Source organism: Labrus mixtus, chromosome 23 (genome assembly GCF_963584025.1).
Source record: "Labrus mixtus chromosome 23, fLabMix1.1, whole genome shotgun sequence".
Taxonomy (NCBI): Eukaryota; Metazoa; Chordata; class Actinopteri; order Labriformes; family Labridae; genus Labrus; species Labrus mixtus.
In genome coordinates this window covers 13095032-13117405 of record NC_083634.1, presented here as the reverse complement: position 1 = coordinate 13117405, position 22374 = coordinate 13095032, and the positions used below count along the sequence as shown (strand labels likewise).

General features: G+C 42.3%; 1 protein-coding gene across 1 annotated transcript in view; it reads left to right on the top strand.

Annotated features, from left to right (window-relative positions):
• Nucleotides 1–21434, top strand: part of dhx15 (DEAH (Asp-Glu-Ala-His) box helicase 15) — a gene marked incomplete at its 5' end in the record, with an annotated part of 28027 nt that extends 6593 nt beyond the window's left edge. Inside the window, 9 exons of the mRNA XM_061032004.1 lie at nt 2466–2633; nt 9791–9877; nt 10287–10436; nt 10892–11000; nt 15736–15927; nt 18027–18149; nt 19061–19251; nt 20066–20235; nt 21264–21434. Coding sequence (XP_060887987.1) covers nt 2466–2633; nt 9791–9877; nt 10287–10436; nt 10892–11000; nt 15736–15927; nt 18027–18149; nt 19061–19251; nt 20066–20235; nt 21264–21381 — 1308 coding nt within the window. The remainder of the gene's footprint in view (nt 1–2465; nt 2634–9790; nt 9878–10286; nt 10437–10891; nt 11001–15735; nt 15928–18026; nt 18150–19060; nt 19252–20065; nt 20236–21263) is intronic.
• Nucleotides 21435–22374: the final 940 nt, after the last annotated feature.

The following is a 22374-nucleotide window of genomic DNA, read 5'->3' as shown; positions in this document are numbered from 1 at the left end:
ATACTCTGTCCCAGAGTCTTTACCAGCACGGATGAAGTTGTGATCTTGTTGTTTATTAGCAGTAATTATTTGTCACACTACAGCAGCTTGACCGTGTCAGAACACCTACGTCAGATTTCATTTACCAAAGCAGGATCAATAAGCGGCTTGTTACAAAGGGGATAAAGTCATCGGAGGGCTCAGTGTTTGAAGTGGGCTCCACCGAGGGATGCTGATTGATTTTAGATTTAGCACAATCCCAGCTGCTCGGATGGCCCGAAACACTGATCGTCACTGTTGTTAATGTGTCGAGAAGTCTGAGATATTTTCGGGCGATGTGTTCAAATGTTTTCTGCATTTAGATGTAATTTGTTGATTTATATTCCACCCCCCCCCTGCACTGTGTCAAGCTAAGGCATTACCGAGAGCACTCCCACGGTGAGTTCATTATCGCCCCCTCCTAATTGGGTTAAAGAAGTTAATGTGTGGTAGGTCTGGCAGAGATGGGTGTTCAAAGGGTGCTGCAGCTCATCCCTCCAGCGCTTCTTAACCTCTTCAGTCTCCCAGCAACTTTGATGTAGACTAATGATGGGGAGGCAGATTCATGGCCAACCATGAACTGTTACATTTCTTTCTATTTCAGACCAAATCAAAATGCACATGACCCTTTTCCTCCCTCTTATTTATTTTTTTTTGCTTTGAGATATTTCACTTCCGCAAACAAAAAGAACTGAAGCATCAACTCCAAACAAGAAAGTCGAAACTTATCACAGCTGTTGAGCAAAGATAAGTCCTAATATTTAAGCTTCCCCCTCAGCTGCTAACATCAAAACATGGGGATTGGCAGGGGGGTTGTTTGCTAGTCAAGAGGAGTGCCTAAATGTGTCGGTTATTAGCTTGGCTGTAGATTGTTGCTGCTGGGGTCGCAGGGAGAGCTGGTGGACAGGTTCCCAACACTGGCCAACTGTCCCTATGTGTTAGCTCACACACAGGCACACATGCAGATACACAAACACACGCACACACAGGCACACTCTGTCTTGATGTCCCTAAGGGACAGACAGCCAGCTTGCTTCCAGCGCTTTGGCAAAGAGGTCCCCTTTTTTTTTTTTCTCCGTGGCAGCTGCTGCATCCAGAGGCTTGATAGGCTATTAATACCCCGGCTAATTTTACCAATCCATTCAGATTTACCGTTTTCCACTTGTCAGTGTGTTGATTAAGAGGCACATGGCCATCAGCGGGGTTTGACTTAATGCGATGAACGAGGGGACAAACAGGGCTAATAACACACTCGCAGTCCAGAAGGAAAACAGGAAATGTCACCCTGGTGCTTTCTCATGTCGAGGCAAGTGTTCCTGGCTTCACACGGTCGTACAGATTAAGTCACTTTCAGTCATGCTTGATTTATTTTAGGCACAGTTTGTTTCTAGAGGAGGGAACAAAGTTGTCTGAGCTGTCTTTATGGCTTGTTTTGTTTACCTATGAGATGATATGCATGCACAAAGAGCTCTGATGTAGCCCATTGTCCATCAAGAAGCCCCCAAAAAAAAGAATGTACGTCATCCTGTTGTTCATCATTGCATTATGTCTCCTCTTTATGAAAACCTGCTGCATTGCTCCCATGGGCCTGCAGGTGGTGCAACAGTATAGGCTGTAATCTGACACAGTAGTAAGTGCTGCTTCAGAAGGATTAAATGATTGTTGTTAGCAAAACAAAGACAACGGTTTTAAACAAGGGGAGTTAAAAGAGGTGGGGGGGGGGGATAACAGAAACTACCTAAAACCTAAAAGTATGATTCAAAGTGCATGTATAAAGGTGGGTAAAATAAAAATCATGGGTTATAAATATGGGCTTCCTGTGGAATATGTAGGCATGTTTATTACATTAAAAGTGTATTCAATTGAACCTAAAGAGAATAGGTCATAGCCCCCCCACGTGCTCACTATCATGCTTTCTTATTCCTGGCTCTGCTCAGGTCCTCAGTCTGTCTGCCAGCCCACCGGCTCTAGAACGTTCAGCTTCACTAAACTGATCTGCCATGATTTGCCGCTGGTTATGCATCAGTGCTGCAGTCTCATCTCACATTCCCTTCTACAATACTGCACTGTGGAATAATGAACCCTGTTTGAGTCTGTCTGGCTGTGTGTGTGTGTGTGTGTGTGTGTGTGTGTATATGTGTGCGCGCCTGTTTCTGTGTGTGTGTCCATGTTTTCCTTGATTGCTGCATTTGACAACAGAGCCACAGGGAGCTCAGCAAAGCATACTGCAGTCCAGGTTTAATTTCCTCCGTCAGATGGAGCGATAGTTAGAGAACAAATGTACTGTAGCAGGGAACCACGGCTTCCCCCGGCCACCCCTCCACGCCGCCTCCTACACTATCGCCCAGGTTCGCCGCCATTGTCTGTCCAGGTGTTCTACGGGAACTGTTGGATGTCGCTGTTGCAAGTGTCACCTGAATATTGTTGTCACTCTTTCTGCCTTTTAGGAAATCGACGAAGCTTGCAAAAGAATCAAGAGGGAGATCGACGACCTGGGCCCTGAAGTCGGCGATATCAAAATCATCCCCCTGTACTCCACATTGCCTCCACAGCAGCAGCAAAGGATCTTCGAGCCACCGCCGCCCAATAAACCAAATGGTGCCATTGGAAGGAAGGTATAACTGCCTTTTTCTTTTGCTGTAGAAACACTCACCGAGGGAGGGAGGGAGTGGGAGTGGGGGGGGGGGGGAACAGAGTGGGGTTGTTGAAGAAAGGCCAGATGGGGAATAAGGTGCGAGAGAGCTGGAAGGTAGCGACTGAACCCCCCCCCCCCCCTCTCTCTTTCTCAGCTTTAGCGCAGAACTGACTCACACAACATATGCTGCTTTTGTCAGCATGCGATTCTCTGCTCTAAATTATAACTGGGGTATTACTCACGCCCTCTGAGCCTGAGGAAAGTACTGCATTCTCAGTCATTTTTATCTTTCCACTACATTTACACAGGCCCTGCTACTGCGGCTCAGAAAGGAGTCCTAAGACCTCTGGCTGCCTGAAAACATGTGAACAGCACACATAATGTGAGCTGATCACAAACAACACACCTCTTAGGGCTACGTAAAATAGTCCTCTTCTGCTTCCCCAGTCTCTTAATCCCAGAGGAGTGCATGATCCTCTTATTGATACTGACACAAGACAATTCCTCTCTTTCGTGTGACACTTCCTATTCAGATGGGCTCGTCACCAGAGCAGCAGCACCACCTGCGCTGCCACACTGTTGGCCAGGGATCTGACAGAGTATCAGAATATCATCACTGCCAGTGAACGAGCAAACGTTCACCCCTAGCATCTGATAGGGGACGATGTTGATGAATGACTCAATGCTACAAGCCCTCTAATTGAGGCGGATCGGTCGGACATATGAGTAGGGAAATCATTTAGGGGCTGTCGGAGTTGAACACATTACAATGGTTTCAAACTGCTCAATTTAAAGTGATGTTGGTAACGTAGGATTCTCCACAATGTGAATTAAAATGTCGTTTTTTTTGCATGTCCGTCGTGGCCAGTTCAGATCAGATTTTTTTGAAATGACACTTCGAACAGCTGAAGTCACAAGGGACCCGATCTTTTAAAATCAGATTTGGGCCAACTTCATATGTGGTCCTAAATCACATACAGGTCGGATCGTTTGAAATGCAACCTCAGGCTGAACAGCCGGGTCAGAATACATGCAAATGTGACGGCACGTTTATTTGTTCCGGCCGGGGCGAGAGTCACTTGCACTTCATGAAAACAAACATGAAAGACGGCTGCAATGTAGGGGGGTCATTTGAGAGACAGTGAGGTGTGAGACCTTATCAGTATTTTGGAGGACTCCTCCTGAGTAAGCAAAACTTAGAGGGTCATATCCTAACTGCCCTGTGTTTGAGAGCATAATGTGCTGCGTGTGACGTCTTTGTTGTCCTTTTTGTGCATTCAGGATAGTGAACAGTGCACACAGGAATCTAATGGGGACAGCCAAACAAACCAAAAAAAGGAGCAGATCAATAAATCAGATTTGAGCATTAAGGCTTACAGTGTGAACGTAGAAACGACTTTACTTAATTGTAAAAGGGGGAACTCACGTACGCTGATATTGGAGTATGGTGTGGAACTGACAGGAAAAAAAAGAGGATGGAATAGTCTGAGCTTTGTATTGAACAGCCAGATCTGATTGGACTGTCAAAAGTCTAAGTCTGGTACAGCCCTAATAGCACCATCTTTCTTTTCCGTCTCAAGGTTTATAGATTCATCTCTTCCTGCTTTCTGTCTGACTGGTGTGTGCTTGTGTGCTTTGTGTGTTGAGCTTTAAAGGCTTAGTTTTCTTAGTTGTGTGATTATCCAGAGTTGGATAAGATCTTTCTCAAAAGTGGAAATATCATTCGCAGTGTTTGCCTCTGCTTTTAAAAGTGATACGAACAAGAAACTGAGTAACAGCTGCACAGGGACAGGTTTAAATATGATTTGGTTCTTGCAGTCGTACAAGCATTGTACAGTAAGTTTACATCCATTAGTGTCAGAGGGGAAAAAAGGATTTTCCACTGGCAGCAGACGGCTGAATAACAGTGGCTCCTCCACTTGGTAAACATCCTGCAGCAACTTCTCCCTGACTCCCCCGAGTTTAGTTATACAGGAAATAAAAGCGCATATCGCGACTCTGACGACCTCTGAACTGTCAACCCAGCAGCCACTTTTAGCACAGTCAATGCCCTCCTCTCCCCTCAACATCAATTTGTCAGGTGCTTGTTGAAATGGCGGAGATGGCGTGTGAAGTTGCTGTGCGTGAAGGAAATATGCGAATCATCAAGTGAAAAACGCAGAGATGTCATCCAAGCCAGCCCAGGAGAAAGTAGTGAAAAAGAATTAAGGTTCGCCACGTCTGCCGCCGCGCATGCTAATGACTGCATTAGGCACCCCTCAATTAACATAAAGCACTAGCTTGTCATTCCTCTACTTCTGCAGGGAAGCCACTGATCTTCTATTTTTTGAACAGTTTAGTCATTTAGGCCGAGGCTGCAATTGGCTAATTACAAAACAAAGATTATAATGTCACTTTGCTTTACAGAGTCTCAAAGTGCTGTGATGGGTGTTTGGTTTGTTTTTAGCATCGTCACGTTCGGAACACGCCTGCAAATGTCACTGCAAATCCGACGCATCTCCATTTCAGTGAGCTTTGAATGTGGGTGCGTCGCTGCAGCTCAAAGCACAATCTCCTTTTTTTTTTTTTCCCCAAGCCGGGAGAGAAAGCTTTATTTGTCAACACGGCTGTGCGTCGCAGCGGGGAGTGTGAAAGATGCTCGGCGTTCGCCATAGCACTTGCTCTCCTGCAGGTAATAACCCAGAAATAACATGCAGAGATGATGCTCTAATGATATTACTGATGAAGAAGCCAGGATTATCCTGCGCTGCAACAGACTGGAAGGAGCCGGCCTATGTTCAGCGTAATGGCCCCAGCACGGATAATCCTTCAGAATCAATGCAGTCAATGAGGCCACCCATATGATCATGAAATGTGAGAGGGTGTCGCGTGTGGCATCTGCTGGAGCACCGACTGTGTCCCAACATGCAGGACCGCCTCACCTAGTCCATTTTTTAAGCTGGACATTGAAGCATTCAATGCCTTTCATCCCTCGCTGGGACAATGGTCGTCAGCATATAGTGTCTGTCACAAGACACTGTCTGATAGACTGCTGCCTTTTTTGGGGCCACTTTAATTTCAGACTGCCACAGTGTGACTAATTGGTTTCGTAAAGATGTGATTTCTCTCTACCTCTGAGTCATTGACGGCCCTTTTCGACTGCTGGAACTTTTGTCCTGCTAACAGGGGCTTCACATGAACTTAACTTTTGCTATCGGCTTCATATTTGATTAAAAGTAAGGCTGGACGATGTAGCTAAAAAATACATCATGATAAAATGCTTGATTTCAGTCAGTACTTATTGATAGTTTTCTAATTCCCCACTTTTAATACAAGACATAGGTATAAGTATTGAATTAGATAACTTTAATTCAAGGAGTGTTTAACTGATAATGGAACATTAAATCTGGACTGATGACTCTGTGAGCTACACAAGTACAACATAATCAACATCTATGAGATGCAGATTAAAAGTCCATGAACATGCAGGCCATCACCTGCTGTGCACCAAGAAGACAGTCAGTACACCTAGTTCACCAATATGCTGGATTTGTTCTTAGATTGCAGTAACAATATGAGACTGAACCAGACCTCATCCGACCCTCACGCTAACACTTCCAGTGGTGGCTAGCTGTGCACTGAAATAGAGCAGAACATTCAATCTAGTAATTTTGTCATTGCTTTGTATCAGGGATACACAATATTGGGGAAAAAAATTATATTGTGACATCTTTTTTTCTATTATGTTGAAATGTAAAAATTACACGATGTCATACAAGCTAAATGCAGTGTGTTAGTTATTTACAATCAATGATCACACAGACACAGACGTGCTCTTTTTCACCCTGTGCGCTGTTGACAATGGGATAGGTTTTTATGTGGTAATGGATGTATTCTTCTTGAACTTAGTCAAGAGTATTTGTGAGTTTTTAATTTCACAACTCACAACTAAACAAACAAACATAGGTCGGAGCATAACGTGTTTCAGTTAATTGGCTTGGCATCCCGCCCCCAGCTACATGGCTGTTGCACATGTTGTCTATATATATATATATATATATATATATATATACAATATAATAGTTCTACTATATCAAGCAGGCCTACCTTATAGCCATACAGCTTGTTTTATTGCTCAGACATAGTTAAAAGTACCTTGAACATTGTTTGTTCTGTTTTATACAACGGCAAGTTTTCAAAAAGATGTCTGTCGTCGTTTGTTGTTGTCTTTTATGCTGTGACCACGTCTGCTTGACCAATCAGCGAGGTGGCTCATTTGGATTTCAAAGCAGTTAGAAATGTAGTTTAAGGACCTCCAAGCAGATGGAAAACAGAGACAGCAAAAGCAGAACCTGTGAAAAGTGATTCATGTTGTGTTATGTGTTATTAAGCTCTTACAGTGAAAATAGGCTGAAAATGAGTTTACCTTAAACCTGTGAACCAAGCTCTTGGTCTTGGTGTAACTTCCACTAAGCCGGCTGCTATTTTCAGTTGTCTATCAAAATTAAGCAACTCAAAGTCATCATGGAGCGCTTATGTCAATCAGACCTAGACCGCCATTCATCCAAGAAATCCATGAATAACAACCCAACCATTTGCCAGATTCTGCTGCCTGATCAGTTTCGTACAGACATTTATTGCCATCCCTTCGTTTCCGCTGCTTGAATACTAAGGGGAACGTGAGTTTCCACAGGTGAATTACCCGAGGTCGAGGGCTGAACGAAGGGGGAAAAAAAGGCCCTCCCTGGCATTAATAACTAAACAGTTAGGCATTCTCAGGCTGGAGAGAAATCCTCGCTTAAAAGGTGGGATTTAAAAGTCTGTAAGGCTCACAGCTTGAAGACAGCTGAAGAGGCACAGCTACAAAGGAAGTGTGTCAAGTGTGCAAAACTGGTCCTTTGGACCTGTATCAGCAAAGACTACAGAGGACTGTTTGGTTTTGTGCTTGGCATTTTATCATAAAGACTACCAAGAAAGCACGGCTACGGCCAAATGTCCGCACAGGTCAGCCCACATCTTGTCCCTCTCCTCGTAGATGTTAGGCAAGTGAGTGAGGCAAAGATATTGAAGTGTGGAGAGGCATTTTTCCCAACACCCACTTGTATATTAAACTACGACTCTGGAGTGGCAGTTGCCAGTTGAGTGGGCTGTGACCCGGCCACCGCGGTCTCAAGTGCTATGATGAATCTAAAGGGCTTCTCTGTCCGGTCTGTTTCAGCTGTTATATAAGGAGAACTCATCCCAGCGGCGGTCAAGGTTCGCATGAGAGCAGCTGCATATCTGTCTCCCCCCCTCCACGTTTGTGTATACGCTGACAGCAACAGACCCATAGGGTGAAGTGACTCATTTGATATTTTATTTAGCTCTGAATCAGCTGTCATTTCTCCTAGACAGTCTTGCTATTTGGGATAATTGTAATAGAAAAAGATCTGAGACCGAGAGATGGTGCACATCCACGGTTTACCCACTTCCTTTTTTTTGTTTCAGAAACAAAGCTTTTTTTTTTTTTTTCCCCTCCACTCATGTATTGCAGTGTTTGTCTGTCAGAGCTTTTGCACCATTTCAAACAAACACATACAGACCGTCCTGGACCAGAATCTAAACTTATAGAAGAAGGACACACTGGCTGCCGCATTGCTGTCAGAGAATCCAGAGCTTCAACATAGTCGTTATATCTGATGATGTAGTAAAGTCATTCTATGATTTAAATCAGTAGATATCTTTCATATTGCTCCTTTAAAGTTCTGGTATTTAAAAAAAAAAAAAAAAAACAAGCTCTATGATGTTATGTTTAACCCACCACCTTTCTATATCATAAAGCGAGTGATGGACTATTGAACAGTTACTGTGGAGACCATAATTAGAGCACAATACGGCATGATCACGTACAATACATCCAATTAGTGCTGTGCTGGTATCAACATGGGGAATCCCGTGCTGCTCTATAATCAGCCATATAATCTATCAAGTATTAATCCAGCTTTGGTTTTATAGGGTCCTTCCATGAGTTTATAATACCCGGTGAATACAAGGTGAATGAATCATCTGCTCGTAGTTCAAAATGTTTTTCTGTTTTTCACAGACATATCCTAATTTAGCATTTTAATATATCTCAATATTTTATCAACTGTGATTTATGTTGGGCTAAATTAGGCACAGCTTTGGAGAAGCCAGCATTGCTTCACAATTAGTGAGGTGCAATCAGGCCAATAAGCGTGCACATTTGGTCTGTTAGCACTCACTGGCGCTCCAAATTTCCAGAGAGAATGCTGGATTCACACAAGATGTTAACCGTGGCGCTCTTGTCTTCTGTGCTTGAATGAAAGCAGTGACCGTTGTCGAGCTCTCTGTGTGTTTAAAAAGGAAAACAGGCCACCGAAGAGGAACCATTACATCAAATAGTCTCTGTGATTTTGGTAAAGATTTTAGGAAGAACTCTCCTAGAAAAGGTAGCTGACATCTCAACAAAAGCACAAGCATGCTGAGGACAGTGGGACAGAACACCTACCCCCCCCCCCCCCACACACACCACACCACCTAAAAAACACACACACACACACACACAGACGGAACAGAAAGAGGCCAGAGGTAATGCATTTGGATGGGATGCTGAGCACCAAGCTAGCTCTCTCCCTGATAGCACATTGAAGTTGATTGCAGACACTGTTGTGGTACTCCCCTGTTGGGTTGCATTAGACAGCGAGTGTACAGTGCACTGAAGTGACATCTCTACAAGCTTCTTCAGTCAACTGGCTCGCATCAGGGAATATATTTTGAGTTAAAGCAGAGCTGATATCTGCACTTGTTTGTCTCTGTTCTTACTCATGCTTAAGAATTACAATGATTTTCTTAAACTCAGCTGCACTAAATCACGAGACTTACGCTTTGTTTCACTGTAGGAGGCACCTTTTAACACTTCCATGATGGAATTCTGCACTTTATTATCTAATTATGCTAAAAAAAAGAAGAAGAAGAAGCTGCCTAAATCCCTGACATTAGCCAAAGATGTTGATTTCACTGTATGTGAATGTTTGTAGGAATGTATTTGCTTCATATTAATGATTATATATGAAATTGACTCAAAATGTTTTGTGTAAGGTCCCTTTAAACACACCAGGAGGATCATTTCCTGACACACCTTTCTACTCGCTTCCGCAGGTCGTCGTGTCAACGAACATCGCTGAGACGTCCCTGACCATCGATGGCGTCGTGTTCGTAATTGATCCCGGATTTGCCAAGCAAAAGGTTAGCTTTCCTCCCTTTCTCCCTCAGCCGACCCCCATCCTCTCCCTCCCACCTCTCCTTTATCTGCTGCGATTATCTGCGTCTGTTTCCAGAGAATCCCCAGATAAACAAAGCTCTTGCACACCTGACAGCAGCAAAGATGGAAAAGCCAGTTATTTATTCCTCTGACATTTCTCCAGCCTGGAGCCCAGTCATACACATGGCGCTAGAAGGGATTATGTATGCACCATGGTGGATTCTTTATATGTGTCATTGTACTATTTTTTGTAAGCTGCTTATACATATATATAGTTTGTTATGGGCATGTATGCGCTTAACTTTTTCTCCTACAAAATCAACCTAGCTTGAGCTTTTTTTTTTTTTTCTTTTTGGATGAACCTGATGTGTGTCCTTCCCTTTTTCCTGTCAGGTGTATAACCCACGCATCCGAGTGGAGTCCCTCCTGGTTACAGCCGTCAGCAAGGCCTCAGCCCAGCAGAGGGCAGGTCGCGCTGGAAGAACATGCCCAGGAAAGTGTTTCCGTCTTTACACGGAAAAAGCTTACAAGACGGAAATGGAGGTAGATTTTCGATTTTCCCATTCTGTCAATTCCACAAGCACTTTGTATTCCCCTAAAGCAGCCCTCTAGCTGGAAAAAAAAATACAACTCTATCATGCAATATTTGCTCTTCGAACTCGATGATTTTCAGTTCAGCTGAATTATCATTCCAAGAGCTCGCTGTAAAACCATACTGTCTCAACCCTTCCCTCGTTACCTGTGCTAAAGAAGCAGACACCTCGTGACAAATGGACCTGCTGAGGCCCAGTCCTCCTCTTTAGCAGGCTAATTCTTTCACGTCACGCCGAGTGGCAAAGGGAATTTTTTGAACAAGTTAAATAGCCTTTCAGATACCCTCGACTGCCGGACTCTGTTTAAGTTGGCATATGAGTGATTCACCAGGAGATAATAAGAACCCTGACTAATTCATTTTGAATTGTTCCTCTGGTTTCTCTGGCACCTCTTAACTGGCTCAGGACAACACGTATCCAGAGATTCTGAGGTCCAATCTGGGCTCTGTGGTGCTGCAGCTGAAGAAACTGGGAATAGATGACCTGGTGCACTTTGACTTCATGGACCCACCAGGTTAGTTCAATAAAAAGAAGATATTAAGGCTTACTCTAAGGTCTTTTAAACACAGATACTGCTTCACTCTTTTCATAAGTGTTTATTCTGCAGAATGTTTTCATGACCTATTGTTTAATCCTTTAGTCTAAAAAAATTAAAAACATGCTCATCAGGAATTCTTAGAGCCCAAAATGATGACTTAAACTTGATGCTTTCAATCGACCAACAATCAAAAACCCAACATATTTGTATTTGACATTTCAAATGCCTAAAAATAAATCTGTAAATCCTCTAATTTTAGAAGACTGTGAACAAAACGTTTGACAATGCAGAAACAATGAAGTTGGCAATTAATTTTCTTTTGATTAGTTGGTCAATCAGTTAATCACTGCAGCTCTAGTAAGTACAGAAATGTGCATGTTTGGCCTTTGATTGAGTCCCAAAAAGAAATGTGAAAAACTTCTTTGTACTGAAAATATTTAATGAAAAACAATGAGGCTGTTTAAGCGTCTTAGGAACCAAATCAAACCACTTTTGTGACGTTCTTTATGGACGTCATACTTTCCTCTTGCTTTACTTGCTTGTTATTTGCTGTGTGGTAGTTTTCATTTGTAGTTGCAAGCTCCGCCATTGTGGCTCCTGATTCAAATGTCCATCGACACTTTTTGTGAGAGTTTGAAATGTTTGTAAACTCGTGGTGTGATGAGCAGTGTGAAATAGTCTTTGTTTGCAATCATTACTCACTGACTTCTCATTCAGACTATAAACCAACACACCTGTAACGGTTATGTTGTATTACTGTAAAAAACAAACAAAAAAAAAAAGCTGGATTTTTAAACCCCACTTGTTGTCGCCATCAAAACCAACCTGTTTCAAACTGCTATTGAATCTACATGAAGTTGAACTGGGGTCGACAGCTCAACTTCATGTAGAGTTCAGTTCTAATCTGGGCTGCTTGTGTCACTTGGGGAACTCAGGGAGGGAAAACTGACAACGCAGAGATAAAATGATCATGGTAGATATCAAATACTGCATATTCAATGTTTGGAGATTTGTGTGTAAGTTCTCTGGCAGACATGGGCTACACAGCAGTGATGAGCAGTCTGTCTTAAGTTGATATATTATCATTGTTGGAAGTGAGAAAGACGGAGTGATGTTGGGAGTTCATGTTCAGGCTGATCTGACAGTTTATGTGTCAAACTATTTATTTATTTATTTCTGGTACATCTGAATCAAACAAGATCTAGGCCAAAAAAACAAAAAAAAACGACCTCCTCTTATTCAGGCATCAGGTTCAGGCATTTCCCAGAGTGTGTTCCTACACCTTCCAGACGAGACCACTCTTCCTTTCCTCATCCTTAACCTCACCCTCCCTCTCCTCTTTTTCTCACCATAATATAGTTTTCATCTCACCTCTGAGATTAAACCCATCTCTCCCCGTCCACTGTGGCAAACGCCATTTTGAGAATGAAATTGGTTACATCAATAGCAGCGCTATCACCTTAGCTATTGCCTTCCCTTTATATTCCTCCAGCGAAACGTGACCGACCTCCGCCACCCACCCCCACATTTCTCACAAAACAGCGAGGGTAAGCGGCTACATATGGGATTGGCCTTGTCTGCTGAGTCTAACTGGGAAGAGTGGGGTGAAGGGGGAAGGGGAGGATTACCTGTTATTTATTTGATCCACTCACAGCAGAAGGTTTCTCTTAACTAGCTGCAGGAGCACGAGGGAATCTGGAGCTAGTTCAGGGTTAGGAAGGAGTGTCTGAGAGTTACTAGACAGGAGCTTTATAACATCTACAGTGGATCAATTTTGATAATCGCTGTGTCATAGTTTCTCCTCAGAGTAAATTGACAGGTCAGAGGGGAGTCTTTGGAGGACCTAGAAATTGAGCAGTAAAAGATTAGTTTGAGGTTCTTCTTCTTTAAATTGAAAGCCTAAAGCGGACATTCATCAATACATTCTATTTTCTACCCTGATAACAAACCTCGACTCCTGTATACCCCAAAGTTGCAAGATCACAAAAAAAAAGAAACAAAATAGGCTTCAGTGAGTGCTGGCAGAAGCAGCATGTCATGTCATGGTCTGGCCTCGGACACTGTCAAGCTTATTGTTTGTTTTCTAAAAGGCCAGAAAATAACCCCGTCAACTCGAGAAAACCAGCTTAGCTTTGAGTTTAATAAGTCGCTAAAATGGGAAAGCCAGCTTTTTTTATCTTGGTGACGAGCTAAAGAAGTAAAGATCACAGATTAAATAAAGTAAGTCGTATAGAGGTGCAAGGACGGGCCGGCTGGTGGTCATAATCAGCCCATTTTCAGCCACTTCAGCTGAATCAGTGAGCCTCTCAAATACATCAATGCTTTGCACATCTGAGATTCAAACATGCAGACCCCCAAGTTTCATGCCATGTGTGCAGCGACAGAAACACTAATGCAACCTCACACATACACACACACATGCCAACATGTTGACAGTTAGGCGCCCACCTGCACAGAAGTACCAAAACGCTCTTAACCTGTGCAGGACTGGATCATGTGAGACAGCTGTCACTCTGTGCGTCACTGTGAACAGAGACTCCAGACTGCAGAGTGCTTCATTGACAACTCGGAAAGTTGTAATATGTCAGGCAGGCTTCATTATCAAAAGACACGTTTTTTGTTTTGCGTCCTCGCCGTCTACATGTAGGTGCTCACTCCCCCTTTCTATCTCGCTTTTGCTGAGCTTAACACAAAAATGCAAGTCATGTTTTATTTAAAGGAAGAAAGTGCAACTTTTTGGTCCAGTCACCCTTGAGCACCTGTATGAAACCAAAACGAACTGCTGTTTGGCTACGCCTCTGCCATACTGAAGACCTCCGCTCTCCTCCAACGACATATCTCCAACCCCCCCCCCCCCCCCCCCCCCCCCCTTTGTGTTCGCATGATCGACACTCAGAATTTTCTTCCATTATAATTCTTTAAACCAAGAAAATCAGAATCGGCCAATTGATGCTCATCTGCTTAGTGTTTCCATAAATGTCATTATTGTTTTTTTTTTTTTTTTTTTTACATGAGCTTATACAAACCTCAAGATGTTTGAGCATTTTAGAGCGAAATGGAAAATCAAGAGGGACACTGTTTATTTCTCCCACACACATCAGGGAGAGCGTGTGAGCCAAGCTGACCACCTGGAAAATCTAAAAGAAATCAGGAGCAATTTACTGAAGGACTTGGCTGGGTTGGATACATTTGCCTCGTGACATTTCCAAAGAAGAACCTTTCGAAGCCAATGTGGTTTAATGTACCCTTTAGCCTTTCATCTCATTGATTTGGCCCTCGGTTAATATATCGGATTCTGGTGTGTTGAGGCAGTCAATACTTACTTTGTGATGAGCTGCGTCGCGTATAGATTGAATTTCCACACTGGTTCATCATGCTAGCAGTACTTGGAAATCAGATTTTCACCTTTTGATTAGCCCCTACACAAGCCATCGGTGCGGTAAGGAATGCAGCCGGCCCTCACTTTGTGTTAAAAATGTAGCTTTGATGCCCCAAATCAATATTTGTTAATCATAAAAAAAAAATGCCCTCCTGCTGTTTGAAATTGAATAATTTTTTTTTTTGGGAACACTTGAAAGAAATGAAAGTGAACAAGCAGCGCAGCCAGAGCTTGAAGCTAATTTTCAGTTAACATGCAACTGGTCATTAGGCTTCAGCTCTCGGGAGCGAAAGGTCAATAATTGCATCTTGAGGAAAAAATCTTTTAACCAAACGGTGGAAGCCTTTTGTGTTGAAGCATTAAGTAGAAAGTTTCCCTCTGTAATTGCGTTCGTTGTTAAGGGTTGCCTAAGCAGGGGATGAAAAAGGAGCTCTGCCATGATTACTTCTCCACTAAGTTGCTGTCCAGTGTAACTCCAGCTGTCACATACAGAGAGGCGCCTCATTCTGATTGACCTCAAGCTCCCAAAACACACAACCAAAACTGTGTCTCCTTTTTTAAAGGTGCAAATGCAGCAGGTGGTTTGAACAGTTTGATTTATCTGCTGTTTACCCTCTTTGACCTTGTCCTTTTTTCAAATGCACATCTTTTCAACTGATGAACCAAAAAAGCAATTCATCTTCTTTAATCCAGTAATAACTGAACAAGCAAGGAAAGAAAAACAAACCATATATTTTTTGGCAAAAATAACAAAGGATGTGTTTTGTTCTTAAATTTCTTAATTTAATTAATCGTTTTTTTACCATTTGGAAAATAGCATTTTGATAATGTATTTTCTTGAATGTGATTTTGTTCTTCATAACATAAACTGTCTTTACTGATTACTTCTTAACTATACTCATCAAAGCCATATTTTACCGTAAAGATTGTTGTCAAGGAGAAATACATCAGTCAAATTCATTCCAAAGTTAGAAACACAATAATCTTTATTACTAAGGTATTTATTTGATTATCTAAAACTACAAAAAAGGAGCACATGGTCACACCCTACCTGCTGAAATCAGAGAGTGGTCGGCTTTTTTGCTTGAACAGGTAATGGAAAAGGAGGAAAAGTCTCAGATCAAAGTTTAAACATGCAGCACAGGAGCATTAATCACTCCTGACACAGGTGTTTGAGAAGCCTCCAAATTGTTCCTCTCTAGTCTGATGTAAAAAAAAAAAAAAAGTCAGTCCTGCAAATCTTTCTCTCTCCGTCATCCGTGTGTGTTTTGCTCATGGGCTTGGAACATTAACGCGAATGTCCCCATCTCTTCCCAATTCTGTCTCCGACAGCCCCAGAGACCCTGATGCGAGCCCTGGAGTTGCTGAACTACCTGGCGGCGCTCAACGACAACGGCGACCTGACCGAGCTGGGCTCCATGATGGCCGAGTTCCCCCTCGACCCCCAGCTGGCCAAGATAGTCATCGCCAGCTGTGACTTCAACTGTTCCAACGAGATCCTCTCAATCACTGCCATGTTGTCAGGTAATGCTCGGGGCCGGCCCGCTGTGTGGAGCCGAGCTGCTACTCTCCTTCTCCCCGTGCTCATGGGCGGAGCTTCAGTACTGACCAATGAGCTTTAAGGAAACATACAGAGCAGCTCCTTTCTCTTCCCTTTACCTTCAGAAGTGTATTTAAAAGTGTCTGCTATATTTGAGCCTTTATTTATTCTGGTTATGAAGGTTTAAGGATTTTGAATTGCTAATGTTATTGTAGAAATACAAGTAGTAAAGTTACATAATCCAGTAGACTGCAAAAGAAACGACATTAAAGCTTCTTTGAGGATTTTTTAAATTCAGTAATAAGACGGACTGAAATCAGTGCTGATGCTTCAATGACCTACAGAGAAGAAATCCATCATCCAGACGATTTAATATTTCTCTAAAGTTATTTTGTATAACTGTCACCACCGATCAATCAGCCAGCCCATAGTATCGGCCAATAATAGTTTATCCAGTTACTTTTGTATCGGCTAATTTTATCACAAATAAACGCTGATGTAACTAGATGTGTTCACCCGTCAAAAAGCATTTAATCTGAGTTTCATTGTATTACACTGGCAGTTCTCTTCACTAGCAGTGTGTGCTGTATGGTTTACAACAAGCATTATCATTCTCCAGAGTGTCAAGCGGTGAGGCACATACATTCACAGTTACTTTCCAGTTGAGTGACCCTCTTGTCTTCGTTATACTGTATATCTCCAGTGTTTGATAACTGCATTTGACGGGTCAACGCAATAAACGTGTATATCTATATTTCTCTGCAGACCAAACATATAGTAGATCTAAGAAAGATAGTTTGAGATTTTTTTCTCTCTCCCCAATATCAGCCCCAAAAATCCCATAGTGGTTAGGTCCCTTCTTTTTTATAATTTTCTCTGCCAAAGATAAATTGTGAGACGTTATAAATTAAGCTGGATTAGATTTATTTGTCAGAAAACATGACTTCTACATGTACAAGATCACATAGAGATTTATTCTCATGCTTGTCCACAGGGGGCACCAAAACCGACACAACAACCAAAAGTTCCTCACAGGATCTTTTAACAGATGAAAACCTGACCGAAACAATGCATGTAGAAACTTTCATACCTGCGTTTATACATCAAGCCAGCCAAAACGAGGTTTTAGTTACACAAGAAGATAAAAACAAAGTAGCAAACATTTCATTCCTAAGAAAGAAGCAGCTTGAGGAGTTTTAAGATGACAAAGATCTATTGCATGTCCCTATTTTACCAAAAAGGCCTCAAAAGTCGACTGAATGTAATGTGTACGTATTGAACTTGACTACAAGGCAAGTGGAGGATGAAGCCGGCGATGTCAGCTGTTATTAGTGTGGATAGGGGAAAAATATATGTCTGTACTGAACGCATAGGTGTAGCTGGAGCAGAAGCAGCGTGCTACAGCAGTAATTGCACTTTGGGCTTGCCAAAGCAGAATGCTGCTCATTGAGATGAATCTTGGCGCCTTTGAAGGGAGCGCGAGGGTCTTTGAGAGCGGGGAAATGGATTTAACTAGCTGTTAGGACGTGGCGTGCACTTCAAGCAGGTGTTTCAGGATGGCAGGGTTTTTTTTTTTTTTTTTTTTTTTTTGCTGAGTTGATTAGAGTAAGCAGCGAAAGCACACCTGAGAACTGTGCCGTCACAGCAACCAACCATGAGACTCAATAAACGCAGCTTTCACCCATTACAGCCACAATCAAGCAGGTTTGACGCTAAGCTATTCAGAGCAAGTTCAGAGAGGGGGAGATGGCTGAACCTCTGGGGAAACTCAACACTGCTGTTTTATGTAGCTCAGAATCAGGTCTATGTGATAGGATACTTCTCTGGACTGGGAGTCATATGTTTGCTGTATTTTGTATGAAATCACACTGTGGTGTTACAGGTTGGAAAATCCATCCTTTCCCCTCCTCTTTGACCCTCCCCCTCCTTTCCTTCTCCACCATAAACACTTCACACACACACACACTGTTCCCAGTGAAGTGCTCTGTGCCTCTCTTCAGCTGAGGCCTTGTTCCTCTCTGTGGGATTGGCTTAACTTATCCCTATGGGCGTCTGTGTTGGGGCCTATACCAACCTTGTCTAGTCCCACAGTGCTTCGTCCGTCCCACCGAGGCTAAGAAGGCGTCCGACGAGTCCAAGATGCGCTTCGCCCACATCGACGGAGACCACATGACGTTGCTCAACGTCTACCACGCCTTCAAACAGAGTGAGTGTCATCTTCCTGGCCCGAGCCGTTCAAAAGATATCTGATCAGATAAAGGCTATCAAATTAAAGAATCAAATCTTGAAATCAGATTGTTCAACAGAAACTGGAAATTGGATATAATTAGGAAACTGAAACACGGTTTTCATCTGGATAAAACCTCCAGTTTGTGATGTTCAACACTTTAGAGTGGGATAACTTTGATCCATAAAGAAGGCATAAAGAATGGCAACATTCCTCCAGAGTATAACGCCTTTTCATCAGTTTCTCTTGAGTCTCAGTCCAACTGTAGATAATAGTCACACAAAGGCTTCACTCTGGCTTTCTTCAGCGGTTTGAGCTGCAAAAGGACAGATTTTCTTGTAATATATGTGCAACTAATGGGTCTTAAATTTGCCAAAATAATATCCTGATGTAGATTTGTAAAAAGTAAGAAATGCAAGCCTTGTCTGGTCTGTCCTCCAGGAGGATAAAAATATTATCATAAATGTGTATTTGCTGAATGGAGGTCGGATCAATCATTTCTGATATGTTTCAGGTAGTCGGGGAATAAACGCTGATTGGGCTTTCATGCCACCACATCAAGCAGTTTAGTCGCTCAAGTTGAGATGTTTTATCTTTGTTAGCTGCCCTTTTTATGCAGATTTCTGTTTGTTGAGATAAATTAATCATTGTCAAAATGCTGCCGGTGGGAGCCAGTGTGTCATTCTCACAGTGTCCCGCCTGCCTTTTGCTTTACATATTGACTGTTTTTTCCCGCACACCCCAAAACCTCCTGATACATAATGAGTCAGACAAACATACTGCAAACTGAAACCAGAACGTCTTCTCCTGCGTCTTTGTAGAAACTGCTCACAGGCTCCATGTCGTCTCACACTGCCTTTCATTGATAAATGTCCCCTTGTCTCGCACAGACCACGATTCCAACCAGTGGTGCTACGACAATTTTGTGAACTACCGCTCGCTGATGTCGGCAGACAACGTGCGGCAGCAGTTGTCCAGGATCATGGAGCGCTTCAACCTGCCGCGGCGGAGCACCGAGTTTCTCAGCAAAGATTACTACGTCAACATCCGCAGAGCGCTGGTCACTGGATTCTTCATGCAGGTCGGTCACAGCAGCATGTTTGTGTGTTTATTAATGGTATGAGAAGGGATTTTGAACTTAATCCCTTAACCATCAAGTCGACCATGAGCCTTCTCTTCATGTCATACATCATTATTTTCCCTGTTCTTTTATTTTGTTTCCTTTGGTCCTTCATTTGTGCACTTCATACATCCAGCTTCACTGCTTCCTGACGCTCCTTCACATTTGCCCTTTATGCACAATCATTTGAAAAATAAGTGTTTGTAGCTGAATTGTTTATTGTAATGGATAACCGCCTTCAAATTAAAAAGTGACACACACACACACACACACAGAGCTGCTTTCCTTTAAACACACAAATAGAAATCACATCAATTTACCTCTTGCTCTAGGAAACAAACGGCATTTTGCAAGAAGCCATTTCTGGGGTCTACCTGAAACAAGCAGCCTGACAAGTTGAATTATGGTGTTAATATTTAAATATTTGTCAACATTAACCTTTATCCAGGAGACAAATTTGCAGCCCATGTTGGGGCTTTAGCAGCGTTTGAGATCATGTCTTCGTTGGGCTCGGCCTTTATTGAGACTGATTGCTTTGGTTAATCACAACAGCCACCACAGCTTTACCTGGTACACACAAACAAATCTCTCACTGCCTGATAACAAACAAGTCTATTCAGTTTTTAATGACAGTTATGGATCTACATTTTAAATCTACACACAGAAATTGAATAAAGCAACAATTATGGTTTATGTATGTGATTAGTTTCTTTCCTTTTTTTATGAGCTGGATTTCAGAGTGTTGTTTTTTCTTCTTCTTCTGTGGTGTGAACAGATTGCTCACCTCGAGCGCACGGGCCATTACCTGACCGTGAAGGACAACCAAGTCGTACAGCTGCACCCCTCCACCGTGCTGGACCACAAGCCAGAGTGGGTGCTTTACAACGAGTTTGTGCTCACCACCAAGAACTACATCCGCACGTGCACCGACATTAAACCAGAGTGGTGAGTTTGAGCATCAATTGAATTAACATATCGAGTTGCAGGGAGAATTGTGAAACATGCATTTATTGAGTTCTGAAAGTAGCGCTAATAATTATTTATGCTAATTATAAATCCAAAGGTCACATATTATGCAAAATATACTTAACCATGGTTTTCAAACACTAATATGTGTCCTCAGTCTGTCTATAAACCCCCAAATATGAGAAAAGTCTGTCCTCTCCGTCTTTTGCCTGCTCCACTTTTCAGAAACTGTGTGCTCAAACAGGCCATAGAGACTTTCCCTTTGTGACATCACAAAGGGCAGTAATGGCTCCCCCAGGTGTGTGACACTTCCACAGCTGGGTGTTATATTTTTAACTCTGAGTCTGCTTTCTCACCGTAAACAATAGGGCATGGTGCAAGAAAGCCCAAGCCAGAGAGGGGCGTGGTCAATCTCATCTAATTTGCATTTAAAGCTACAGACACACAAACAGCTTGTTCTGAGCAGGGCTGAAATAGAGGCGTTTATAGGCATGATCAAATACAGGATCAGAGTGGATTTAGAACAAGAAACTTCACGGACATGTTTTAAGGAGCTCTGAGACTTATTTAAACTGATTGAAGAGGAGAGGATTATATGTGACCTTTTAACTTTATTGTCAATACATTCAGAAAAACAGAAAAGGAACTGTTCCTTGAACAATGAAGAAACATAGAGCCATGTTGAGCACATTCAAACTAAAAGTTAACATTTCACACTGGTTGATATTTCCAATGCAGTGTGCTAGATTACAGAGCCAACAGAAATAAAGTAAAAGTAAAAAAATCTGTTTTAACTTCTCAGGTCAACCACAAATAAAACATAGAGCTGTTTGCACACCTTCACTACCCGTGTTTGTCTTCCCATCTGTGCCTGTGTACAATTAAGCATCAAATTCATTGAGCTTACACAGGAAGTCACCGTGTGAACAATGTAGTAAAATGTTCTCCCTCATGTAAACAACAAAGACATTTCATGTGACTAATGTTTCCCTCTCTTTCGTTCCTAGGCTGGTGAAAATCGCCCCGCAGTACTACGAGATGAGTAACTTCCCCCAGTGTGAGGCAAAGAGACAGTTGGAGCGCATCATCGCTAAAGTCTCATCCAAGGAGCACACTCAGTACTAAGACGGTTTGCATGTTCTGCAGTATGTGTACAAATAAATCTGAACGCCATTTGATCTGCCTAGATTTCTTTCTATATCCATGAACAACCCCATCCTGAAGTTTTTCATCATGTCTTTTTTTTAATCCAAGAGGGATGAGCAATACTTCAAATGTAAATGACTGATTATCAGTTATTCAATCGTTAACCATTTCTGTTAATCTATGATGGTTCATGTAATTGTCAACATTGCTCTTAAAGACATCTCTTCTTATCACGCAGTATTGGGCCACATTAACGAAAATCTAAAATGTAGACATTAAAGTTGTACATTTACGATATTAAATTAGTAAATCGATTGAGACAATTTCCTCCAAATCAGTGTTCTTTCTTCGGAAAAGCCCCGGTGTCTTCTTGCGGTATCTTTTCAGGGTCCTGAAACTGATGACAATGTGATGCTGATGTGCCAGAAGAATGTGTTGTTTCATATCTGCAACGTAAAGCCCCGACACAACTAATCGGATATTTTGAGACCTTGTCAACCTGTTGTTTTGAAGCAGCTCATTCCACAGAGAGTTAATACTCAGTCAATCTTGGTTACAGACTACACAAGGAAGTGTTTCCTGATTTGTGACACTTTACTAAAGTTTAACTTCACAAGATGCTCCACGTTCCTCATTTACGTACATGCCGCTGCTCTTCTGGTAGAACTGTAGATTAAAATAACAAAATATCTTGCAAATTTACGACTTATAATGTCGTGCCTTTATTCTCGTAAATGTATGACTTTATTCTTATTCTTTGCCCTTAATGTGGCCCTAATACGCCTTCGTATCTTCAAGGTCAGAGGTCAGAAGTCTTTGTTTTTTTGTTTTGTTCTTGGGTTCAACAGCAGAAACAGCATGAGTACTTTGAGAGATTATTTATACTGTATTTTAGTGCAGCCATATTGCTCTCCTGTCGTGGAGGTATTAAGTTGGACATCCTACCCCTGCCCACATTTCCTGTCACTGTTC